Source organism: Propithecus coquereli, unplaced genomic scaffold, assembly GCF_000956105.1.
Source record: "Propithecus coquereli isolate 6110/MARCELLA unplaced genomic scaffold, Pcoq_1.0 Scaffold42, whole genome shotgun sequence".
Classification (NCBI taxonomy): Eukaryota; Metazoa; Chordata; class Mammalia; order Primates; family Indriidae; genus Propithecus; species Propithecus coquereli.
The window spans coordinates 6471554-6483880 of NW_012149952.1; the positions used below are offsets into that span (position 1 = coordinate 6471554).

General features: G+C 40.7%; 1 protein-coding gene across 1 annotated transcript in view; it reads left to right on the plus strand.

Moving 5' to 3' along the window:
- The window catches only part of RBMX2 (RNA binding motif protein, X-linked 2), a 10915-nt gene extending 4548 nt beyond the window's left edge, over positions 1-6367 (plus strand). The window contains 4 exon segments of the mRNA XM_012653292.1: positions 3095-3224; positions 4876-5053; positions 5603-5949; positions 5951-6367. Of these exon segments, the coding sequence (XP_012508746.1) occupies positions 3095-3224; positions 4876-5053; positions 5603-5949; positions 5951-6196 (901 nt within the window). The 3' untranslated portion in view covers positions 6197-6367.
- The last annotated feature ends 5960 nt before the right edge of the window (positions 6368-12327 follow it).

Here is a 12327-nt window from a genome sequence, read left to right on the forward strand (position 1 = left end):
ATATATACAATAATTTTTTCTGAACCATTTGTCAGTTGCAGACATAATGTCTATTTATCCCTAAATTCTTCAATATGTGTTTCCCCAAAATAAGGACATTCTCGTATTTACAGTGATCTAATTCAGGAAATCAACACTGATACAATATTATTATCTAATCTGTAGACTTTACTCAGCTTCACCAGTTGTCTTGATAATGTGCCTTATGGCAAAAGAAAAAAATGTTTTCTAGTTCTTTATCTGTAATATAAACTATAAATTTTATTTATGGATAACTTATTTATAATTAGAAATTATAAATATTTTCTCCTTTTATCTTTTTGTCATTTGTCTTTGAACTTTGCTTATTCCAGTTTTTTTGCTAAGCAAAATCATTTTTATGCATTCATTCATTTATATGTTTAAATTAATATATGGTAAAATTGACTTTTGTGGGGGAGTGTATAGCCGTGAGTTTTAATACGTGTATAGATTTTTGTAATCTCCCTCATAATTAGAATGCGGAACAGTTCCATCATCCCCCAAAAATCCCTCATCCTTTCCCTTTATAGTCTCCCCCTTCAGTATTTTATATCTGTATAGTTAAATTTATCAGTCTTTTTTATTGCTTGTGGATTTTTGAGTCATAAGTAGAATGTATTTCTCCCCACTTACCCACTGTGTTCTCTTCTAGTGCTTGTATGGTTTCAATTTTGTACATTGAAGTTCTGTTCCATTTAGAGTTTGTTCTGTTGTACAAACTCTGTTGTGTGGTTTTGATCCAGTTTTGTGTTTTTTCAAATGAGTACCTAGTTGTCCCAACACCATTTACAAAAAAGTCCATATTTTCCTCAGCAGATTGGGATGTCACCTTTATCATATCCTAATTTTTTCACATATACTTGAGTCTGTTTCTCAACTTTCTATTCTGTTCTGTTGGTCTGTCTATTCATTTGCCACACTGGTTACTCATAGAAGCTTCTCAGTGTGTTTAATATCTGGTAGAGTTACTTCCCCTCATTTTTTTTTTTTTTTAGGTTTTCCTAGCCATTACGTGTTCATTTTTTTTCCATAAGAATTTTAGAATTAATTTACCCAGCTCCAGGAAAAAAAGAACTTGTATTTTTATTGGGATCACATTAAATTTATATATTAACTTGGGAGAAAATTTTGATATCTTTATGATATTGAGTCATCCTGTGTAAGAACAGGGATGCCTTTATATTTGTTCAAATCTATGTTTGTGAGTTTTTAGGAGATTTTTAAAAGTTTTCTTTATATAGGCTTCGTAGTAATACAGTGCTTGTTGTTCAGTATATTTCTAAGTATTTTATCTTTTTTGTTGTTATTATAAATGGGATTTCCCTTCCAATATTTCTTCTGATTATTTTTTTTGTACGTAAGAGGGTGATTGATTTTTGACTTTGTATCCTATTACTTTACTGAATTGTCACATTTGTTTTTAATCATTGTTTATCATTGATTTTCTTAGGTTTTCTATAGATACTATCATATATACTCTGCAAACAGGCCGGGCGCGGTGGCTCACGCCTGTAATCCTAGCACTCTGGGAGGCCAAGGCAGGCAGATTGTTTGAGCTCAGGAGTTCCAGACCAGCCTGAGCAAGAGCGAGACCTCGTCTCTACTAAAAATAGAAAGAAATTAATCGGACAACTAAAAATATATATAGAAAAAATTAGCCGGGCATGGTGGCGCATGCCTGTAGTCCCAGCTACTCGGGAGGCGGAGGCAGGAGGATCACTTGAGCCCAGGAGTTGGAGGTTGCTGTGAGCTAAGATGACGCCACGGCACTCTAGCCCTGGGCAACACAGTGAGACTCTGTCTCAAAAAAAAAAAAAAAGAAAAAAAAATCTGCAAACAGAGGTAGTTTTACTTTTTCATTTCTTGTATGTTTTATCTAATTACATTGGCCTATACCTTCAATAGAGTGTTAAATAGTTCCAACCTTAGTAGAATCACCTCTAGTATTTCTCAACAAGTAAGATGCTAGATTTCAGGCTGAGGTGTATGTATGTGATCATGTGACATATCTATCAATTTCTATTTTATTTTTATGACTTTAATTTATAAAGGTTTAACTTATTTGAATTGATGTTTTTATAACAAGTGAGGTAGACTTTTTTCTATTTAATTTCTGCTTTTATCTTTATTAACTCCTGTCTGCTTTCATTAGGTTTTGCTTTCTTCTCTTATACTCATTTTTTTAACAATAAAATTCTTAAGGTTACAAATTCCTTAGTATGGCTTTCTCCATATTTCGTAAGTTTCGGTATGGGTTCATCTCACTTTTGTTATTTTCAAAGTCGTCTGCCATTGATTGTTTTTCTTTGTTCTGTTTTATTTTCTCTTTGATCCAGTTGTTAGTAGAGTAGGTTTCAAGTTTTAGTAGGGTGTTTTTTGTTTAAAATATTCTTTCAAGCTTGATAACATTGTGATTAGAGAACATGGCCTATTTTTTGGAGTTTACTGAGGTTTACTTTGTTTGAGACCTTATCTATAGTCAGTTTTAATACATGTTTCATGAATGCTTAAAAATAAATTGTCATCATGTAGGATTCAAAGATATCTCTGTATCTAAGAGTCTGACATGAATATTTATTAATATAATTATAGTAATATGTTTATTTATATTACATAATTATGTATTATTAATCCTCTGATTTTATTTCTGTCACCTTTGTATGTTATAAAGTTCAAGATGATGTATTAAATTCTCTCCTTTCTCTTTTAGTTTTTCTGTATATTTCTAATAGTTTTTTAATTAAATTTTTGATTTCTTAATCAATGCATAAAGTTTCATGACTTAGACCTTTGTTTTGTATTAGGACCTCTTTCAGTGTAAAATAACCTTCTTAGTCCTATTTAATGTTTTTATTTGAGCCTTGAATTTGTCTTTGATTTTGATATTGCCACCCATTTTTTTGATTGGGTGTTCCTTTTCTAGTCTGACTTTTAATTTTCAACATTTCTGTGTCATCTTGTTCTAGATGTGTCTCCTGTACAGACTGTATTATTTGAATTTTGTTTTATCACCCAAACTGCAAGTTTTTGCATTTTAAGTCAACAGCGTCTTACTCTTTTATGAAATAAATAGGTATGGGGAGATTGTTAACATTAATCTCGTGCGGGACAAGAAGACTGGGAAATCCAAAGGATTCTGTTTCCTCTGCTATGAAGACCAGAGGAGCACAATTCTGGCCGTTGACAATTTTAATGGGATCAAGGTAAGTGTGTTTATTAAGCAGGATTTGGCTGGACTCTTTCCATGTGTAGAGTTAGGTTTTGTTTTCTACCTGGTCCCCACAGGCAAAAGGACAGTATTGGTTAGCTTGCGTGTGTTCTGAGGGCTGCAGAGGTGTGGAGACATACTGGCCAGGAAGTAATCCCAGGAAATAATTCTTTTCAATCACGGCCCTGTCAGGACTTGTTTTTTTACCCTCATCTGTTAGCAAACCATCTCTCCAGGAGCATACGTACCAGGCCTGCTCCCCATCCAGGGCTCTGTTTTTTACCTTTTCTTCCTCTCCCTCCACTCATCTCTGGTACACTGGAGAACAAGAGACTAGCAAGCGCTGCTCTTCCGTATTGCTCTGTGTCAGGGAATTTGGGCTTCGTCATGGCCTCATAACCTAAGACATAGCCGTGTGTATGTGTCATATGTCTCCAGTGACCTAGCACATTGGGCCCTGGGAATCCTCTACTTAAAATCTGATGCCAAATTTTACAAAAGTAACTCATTCCGAACTTTTCTGTCCTCTGTCCCTCTCATCCCCCCACCTTGTGAGGCACTGAACTGAGAGAAGGAGACAGGGCAAGTCAGGCTTATGTATGCTCCACGGGGTTCCTGTACACATTGAGGGAAATGCTGCATTTGAAATGAACATGGTCACAGGGTGATGGATACCTCTTGACCTGGAGAGTTTGTCACTGATTACACCAGTATAGAATAGTCAGATTATAGAACAGCCAGAGATTACAGAACAGGGTGGAGTAGGTTCTAGGCTTGATTTTTAAGACAGCCAACAGTCAGAGGGAGTCACTGTAAGAGGAAGGTTTTGAAAAATGTTCCAAAATGGGGAATAGGATAGGTGACAGAAACTGCTCAGGCTTCAAGGTAAGAATAAAAGTCTGATCTTGTATTGAAACAATAAAAGCCAAATTTTTAAAATTTTGGATAGCATTTCTTATGGAATAAGTCTGTATCTTCCTGAAAATACAGTGTTTTTATTTTAAGTGTTTGTTGTTGTTCACTTGGACAGTCGTGAGTCAGCACAAGAATCAGAATGAGCCAGTTCCATTATGGTAGGGATAGAGCAAGATGTGAGGGCTTAAGAAAAAAGAAAGTGGTCCTCTCTCAATTCCATTCTCCCTCCCAATTATTGGTCTGACTTTGCCTCTTCCTAATTACTGTGTTGAGAAAGCAGGGTAGCATGAAGCCTGATTTTAAGAATTCCTTCTAGTTGCCCAGCTTTCCCAGGGTATGTTTCACTGTAAACTAATGTTATAGATTTGGGATGATTCATTGTGCATTTAATTCTCACACTTCCCTGATGCTTGGGGCAGTACTTTCCTGTCTTTTTTCACTTCATGGCACATGTAGAACACGAGGCTATTTGTATGGCACCCTGAGGTAAACTAGCGAGGCTGATGGCACAGCTGCCCCAGGGGCTCCAGCTGCCCCAGGCCCCCCCCCCCCGGCTTCCCTAAGGGCTGAAAGTATTACTGTCTAGACACATGTGCTGTGACACAGCAGTTGGGCAGGTCTGCTTTAGTGATAGAGTTAACAGGAAGGTAATGGATGTGGTTCAAACCATGGTTCTCTGTAGCTTGGGTTCAGATAGTTTGGTATGAAGGCCGTCTTTCCTGTCTGCTTAGATTAAAGGGCGAACTATCCGAGTGGATCATGTATCTAACTATCGGGCTCCTAAGGACTCAGAAGAACTGGATGATGTGACCAAAGAGCTCCAAGAGAAGGGCTGTGGGGCTCATACCCCCTCACCAAGTTTGTCTGAGGGCTCTGAAGATGACAAACCCACAAAAAAACACAAAAAAGGTAAAGCGTTAAGACCCAAGAGAAGATTCTGGGTAGTTTTAGTCTGTGTTCTTCCTAGCATTCACTGATAGTTGGTAATCAGCTCTCGTGTGTGAAGAGGGAAGGCATGGGGCACCTTATTCTAATTGGGAAAAGGGGAGGTGTCAGTGGAAGGCTAGTGTTGTGGGCAGAAGTGTGTCCTCCCAAGTTGGTATGTTGAAGTCTTAGCCCACAGTACCTCAGAACGTGACTGTGTTTGGAGATAGTGTCTTTAAAGGGATAATTCAGGATAGGAGCTGCCTTGTACAGCAACTTGACATTTCAAGGGTGACAGACATCCAAGTTGGCTTCTCGGAAGCACTTTTCTGGAAGGCTGGACTATGACTACTTCACGCTGCTTCCAAGGATGTTTTCCTTATGCACGCTCTCCACCTCCTGGCATGTGAATATTTTGAACTACAACACCTGTCTTACAGTAATGTAGTCAGAGAAAAATGGCACTTGTATTGAAGGAGTTCTTTATTTTTTCCCTTTTCTTATTGTTTGCCCCTAACCCCTTTTTTCCTCCAGAAAAAAAGGAAAAAAAGAAAAAAAAGAAAGAAAAGGAGAAGAGTGACCAGGGAGTACAGGCAGAGCAGCCGTCCTCCTCTTTATCACCCAGAAGCAAGGCAATAAAGGAGAAGGCTGACCCTGGCCCTAAGAAGCACAGCAGCAAGAGCTCCAAGAGAGTCGAGAAGCCAGAGTCCAGGGACAGTCGGAAGCGCTACTCGGGCTCCCCTGAGGCCAGGACCCCGTGCCATGGAGGACCAGAGGACTTGGAGAGGGAGCCGAAGAAAGAGAAACCCAAACATGAGCACAAGTCCTCAAGCAGGAGGGAGGCAAGAGAAGAAAAGAACAAGGATAGGGACAGAGGGCGAAGCTCAGACACACGTTCTAGCCGGAACAACGGGCGTTCTGAAGGGCATAGTCATAGAAGTAGAAGTAGGAGCCGCAACAAATCCCACAGACATAAAAGGGCCCGGCGCTCCCGGGAGCGGGACTCCTCGAATCCCAGGGACCGCAGGCATCACTGAAGCCTGTTCAGCTGCTCAGTAGATTTGGAAATGAACTGTGTTTTTACAATGCAGTCAGATTCAGTTATATTGTTACTATTTTTGTGTATAAAACCTCTGGGGCTGAATTCTTTAATCCCTTGAATGTTAGAGTCATTGAGAGGGCTGTAGTTTCAACAGCCACGTAGCCACAGTTCATTGTCCCTGAGAATATACTTGGTACTTACCAGAACATGTGTCCTGAATTTTGGTTCATATAGACCCTCGGCCCCACAGACCCCAATTTAAGATGAAATTGCCAGGAAAGGGAAAATACCAGACAACTCTAGCAGTCTAGTCTTCATGCTATTAATAGATGTTGAAGAAGCAGCATCGTAGGACTTTTCCAGTTGGCAGGTAGAACTATACGGTGAGCAGTGTGGTATACTAGGTTTGGACAGCTCGATCTGAATGTGAAAGGATTCTTAAAATCAGCCAGCGCCCTCCCTAACCCCCATGTTAAATTTTTTTAAATGTCTTTTTCATTTTTGAAATCGTTTTTGGTTGACATGTCTCTTTCTACATTTTTCTCTGCAATTTATTTATTTATTCATATTGAGGTAAAATTCACATAACGTAAAATTAACCATTTTTTTTTCTTTTTTTTTTTTATTTCAGCAAATTATGGGTGAACAGGTGTTTAGGTTACGTGTGTTGCCCAAAGGGAGCAATTCACTGGCATTTGGTACATTCACAGTGTTGTGTAACCATCACCTCTATCTAGTTCTAAAACATTTTCCTCATCCCAAAAGGAGACCCTGTACTCTTTAAGCAATAACTTAACTCTCCATCTGGCCCCACTCCCCTCCCTCCCCTCCTGGTCCCCTCTCCCTGTCAACCACCAATCTGCTTTATGTTTGTGGGTTTGCCTATTCTGGGAATTTCAAATAAGTGGAATCATACAGTCATGGCCTTTTGCGTCTGACTTATTTAAATTAGTATAATTTTTTTTAATTTCAAAGTATTATGGGGGTACAGATGTTTTTGGTTACATGGATCACTTTTGTAATGCTTGAGTTAGGGTTACAAGTGTACCTGTCACCCAGATAGTGTTCATTGTACCCGTTAGGTAGGTTTTCGGCTTTCTACTCCTCCCCCTCCCCCTACCCCCCTTTGATTTCCATTGAGTTATCCTTTGCTCTATGCACGTGTGCTCAGCAGTTAGTTCCAATTTAATAGTGAGTACATGTGGTGTTTGCTTTTCCGTTCTTTAGATACTTTACTTGGGATCATAGTCTCCAGTTCCATCCATATTGTTGCAAAAGGCATTAAGTTATCCTTCTTCATGGCTGAGTAGTATTCCATGGTATACACGTATCACATTTTGTTAACCCGCTCATGAATTGATGGGTATTTGGGTTGATTCCATATCTTTGCAATTGTGAATTGTGCTGCCATGAACATTCGAGTGCAGGTGTCTTTTTGATAACATGACTTCTTTTCCTTTGGGTGAATACCCATTAGTGGGATTGCTGGATTGAATGGTAAGTCTACTTTTAGTTCTTTGAGGAATCCCCATACTGTTTTCCATGGAGGTTGTACTAATTTGGAGTCCCACCAACAGTGTGTAAGCATTGCTTTCTCTCTGCATCCATGCCAACATCTGTTGTTTTTGGACTTTTTAATAAAAGCCATTCTAACTGGGGTAAGGTGATATCTCATTGTGGTTTTAATTTGCATTTCCCTGATGGTTAATGATGTTGAGCATGTTTTCACATGTTTATTGGTCTTTTGTCTGTCTTCTTTGAAAAGCTCCTTTCTGTTCATGTTTTTTGCCCACTTTTTAATGGGATTGTTTGAGGATAATGTTTTTGAGGTCCATTTATAGTATAGTATGTATCAGTACTTCATTCCTTTTTATAGCCATATAGTATCCCGTTGTGTGGCTATATCATTTTGTTTATCCACTCCTTGGTAGGCGGATATTTGGTTTGTTTCCACCTTTTGGCTACTCAGCTTCCTTTTTGTGTTCCAGACATACCAGGTTACCTTCTAGGTTTAGTCCAGTGTTCAAGTAGCCACTCTTTCTGGGATGAGAGACTTTGTTAGCTCCATTACCTATCTCTGTGGTCTTCTGGGTAGTTCCTTCTCATTTTGAGTCTTAGCTTTCTTTTATCTGCCAGTCTGTTATGAGTTCAGTAGGGACTAGCTCACAGGATCTTTAATACCCCTTAGTAAATTGTTAAACTTGAATTTCTGACCCTGCAAAATGGAGGACCAGAGCTTTCCTAGTGAATACCTAAGTTAGATTTCTCTCTGCGTTAGGTTGGGCCCTTGATGAGATGTGCAGGAGATTTTGAGGGAAGATGGGGAAGTGGAGGAGTCTGGGAAAGCTATCAGACTATGATGTAGGTCTAACCTTTGGAGAAGCAAGGGAAGGAAGGAAGGGTGGGTAGGAAGCCTTGTGGTACAGTTCTAAGAATCAGCAAGACCAAGGTGAATTGAGGCAGAGTCACCTGTCAGAGGAGTCCTGCTAAGTCTCCTTGGTAAGCAGGAGTTCATGCTGTCGGCTTCCATCTCAGCCACTATGGCTCTCTGCTGATGTGCCCATCGTGTCAGTTCTGGTAGCCAGTGACAAAGGCCCATGTACTTGGCTGGGTCATTTTGTCTGGTTTTTATGTATATGGCAAGGAACCAGATTATGCAATTTTGGGGGCTGGTTAGGCGGCCTGAAATTCACGGGACGAGAGCGGACACTGGCAGAAATTTCTTCAAGGACACCTTAGTCTTGCTCTTAAAGCTACCAGCTGATTGGATTTGGCCCACCCACATTTTCGAGAGTAATCATTGCTTAACTGACCATCGATATTAACCACATTTACAAAATATAGTAGTCCCCCCTTATTTACAGGGGATGTATTCTAAGACCCCCAAAAGATGCTTGAAACCATGGATAGTACTGAACCCTATATATAGTTTTTGCTATACATACATATCTGTGATAGGTTATGAATTAGGCACAGTAAGATTAACAACAATAATAGTAAAATAGAAAAGTTATGACAATATCTTGTAGTAAAAGTTACACGAATGTGGTCTCTGTCTCAAAATCTTGCTGTATGTAATGTTGTCCAACAGCTGTTGACTGCAGCTAACTGAAACCATGGAAAGGAAACCAAGGATAAGGGGGGACTACCGTACTTCACAGCAACACCTAAACTAGCGTCTGATTGGACAACTGGGTACTGTGGCCTAAGGCAAATTGATACAACACTCACCATCACAATTTACTATCTTGTCCGTTATGGGAGGGCAGTTTCCGAGGTTTCTGCTTGGGTTTCCTCACTGTGACACCTCTTACCCAGCAGGCCAAGGAGCCATGCACGGGTTACTGCCAACTACAAAGTCACCTCCAGTTACACACTTGGGGCTAGGAAATGGCCACTGGGTGGGTGAGCAGGCCCACTGTGAACCCTTTTCAGCCAGCACTTCAGTTATTAACTCGGCTTCCATAAACCCCCAGTCTAACTGGGGCCATGATGATGCATCGGTTCTACTAGGGGCGAGTGGGCCCCCTCTGCAAACTGACAGTGTCTGCAGAGCCAGCACCCTCAGGGCTGTCCGGCCAGACGTTCCCATCCCTTGTTTCAGAGTCTTTCCAACCACATGAAGTCGCATGGCCCTGACTTCAGCAAACAGACCTGCTGCGTAATCAGTATCGACTGTTTAATCTCCTTGGAGTTCTGCAACGCGATCACGTCTTCTCTTTGGCTCAGCTGTGTCTGCTCCTCCACTGCAGGAGGTGAAGTCCTCTTTGTAAGCTCCACGGAAGCCCTCTGGCTCTCACAATCCTTAGCTGCTTATTAACTGAGAATCACCCATGTTAAATGAGAAGTCACCCATTTCTCATTACCCTGCTGTGGAGCCTCAAGACAACTGAACACTCTTCAGTTAATCCAGCTGTCTCCACTATCTTTGCAGGACTTATTCTGCCCTGATTTTTTAAAGGTCTGAGTCAGCACACCTGCAAGGCCATTCTCCCGGTTTTCCCAGGTCATCTCCACAGAAATCTTTGTGGCTCATCATTGCCTGTTTGGACCACTGCTGGTATCACTTGTGCTAGTCTGGGTTCTCTGAGAGGCAGATGCCAAGATGGGATTAGACATATGAGAAACTTATTAGGGAAAACCCCCATAGAGAAAATGAGGAGGGAGCCAGAGGAGTCAGGGAGAGCCCAGATGCACATGTAACCCCTGTGGCGGAGAGAAGGAAGGAAGGAAGGGTGGGTAGGAAAAGTCTTAGGCTGCGGGGTGCAGTTCTCAAATTTGTTTTTATTTTACTTTATTGTAAATTGTTAAATTCTAATTGTATGATATATGGGTACAAAATGATGCTATGATTTATGAATAAAATGTGGAATGATTAGGTCAAGCTAAATAACACATCCATCACCAGTTGTGCAGTCCTAAGAATGTTTCAGCAGAACAAATGTGTGTGTTGGGAAGGGCAGTTCATCATGGGCCCTGAGCACCCCTGCACATTCGTGGTGAGTGTCTTAAACTGCAAGACTTAGCCATCTCCTAATACTGAGCCATTGCTGCAGACAGTCACACAGGCAACAAGTAGGGCAAGGTGGCCACAGTGTGACTGCTGTTTAACTGCTCACTTCCCAGGGGAAGGGCATCATTTTGTTTGCTCTTTGCCCAAAAAGTCCTGAGCTCTTGATGCAAGGTTCCTCAGCTGCGATGCAGCCACCTGCGTGCGTAGCATCCACCTGAGCCTGTTGCATTGCCTGTGGGACTTGGGGGAAGGGAGGCTGGAGAAACTACACTGATGCTCCTGCTATTTGCTGTGTTGTAATGAACTGTGTTGTTCTAACTCGTGTAGTCTCACTGTCTAGGTTGCACACCTATGAAGCAATGGCAGGTTTACTCCTTGCTATCCTCTCTGAGGTTGGGGCTCTTCCTTGACAGCATCCCTGACCCAAAGTCACCTTTCAGGGGAGTCCTGTGTCACATAGAAACGGCCTGCTTTAGTGTCTCTGCCACACCAAGAAGCGCACGTGGGGAGTTTGGGTGTGATGAAAATGCAGTGATGGATGGTGGGTTTCAGCCATGTTGGATTTCAGTCACAGCAGTATTGGTTTCCAGAGCTCAACAGCTGTGGCCGTCATTCATTTATGCTCCCTGCAGTCCGAGACCTGAGAAGTGCACGTACACCCGGCACTGGGCCCAGCCTGAAACAACCCACTAGCCATTGGTTTTAGTTAGGCTTTGGGGACAGTGAATGTTTACTTTTTCCTTTTGTGGGTTCACTTCACAGAAGACAGTTGAAATTCACTGGGGGACAAATTCCCAGTGACCTCAAACCTAAACAGCCACATTGAATGAAATGCTCACAAACGATGCTTTTTAGTTCTTGGTGTATCAATATTCTTTTGATGTGGCCTACACCTGAATGTGTCTGTCTCTTTTCTGCTTCCTCTAATCTAGTGGGGCATGTACCTAGTCAGTTCTCGTCTTGGGAAGTTTATGGACTCAGTGAATCCTAAATTGGAAATAATCCTTATCTGGTATAGGCCATTCCTTCTGTAAACATATTTTGAAGCTCTTTGAAGGGAATAACCTAGTCATTGCCTAAATGGTGTTCTCGTGAAGCGTAAAGTGCTCTGCACTGTGCTGTTATCGCCAAAGAATAAAGCCAAATGTTTCCTGGTGTTTTTTATTTTATCTGAAAATGTAAACTTAGAAGATGTAATTTCGGGTGTTATTAATTTCACTATGAAGGATTTAACCCAGACTTCTTCCTTTACTAAATAAGTGGCCCCTGTTTTCTGCAGGTGTTATTGGGAACTGCATCATAAAATAGATTATAAGGACAGGCCATATTTTTCATCAGGAAATAAACAGTTACATTTGTGATAAGAATTTGGTATTCTATAAATTAAGGATGAACCAATAGTATGTCACCGAAGATAACTGGTCCCTAGATGTATTATTAAAAATACTGAAATTATGTGCCAGGTCCTATAAAGGGGCAAAACCATGTGATACATGAATTATGTTATTCTAAAATATACACTTGTCACACAGATGTATAGCTGTTGTAATTGTATATTTATAGTGTATATTTAAGGTCAAAGCAATATGCTCTCTATAATGAAAATCGGCCAGAATTTGGTTACTTTTTGCCAGCTTAGAATTTAGAATACTTTGGGGGTGATTGAAGATGATCTAGCCTCTTTAAATAAGCTGTTCAAAGAAG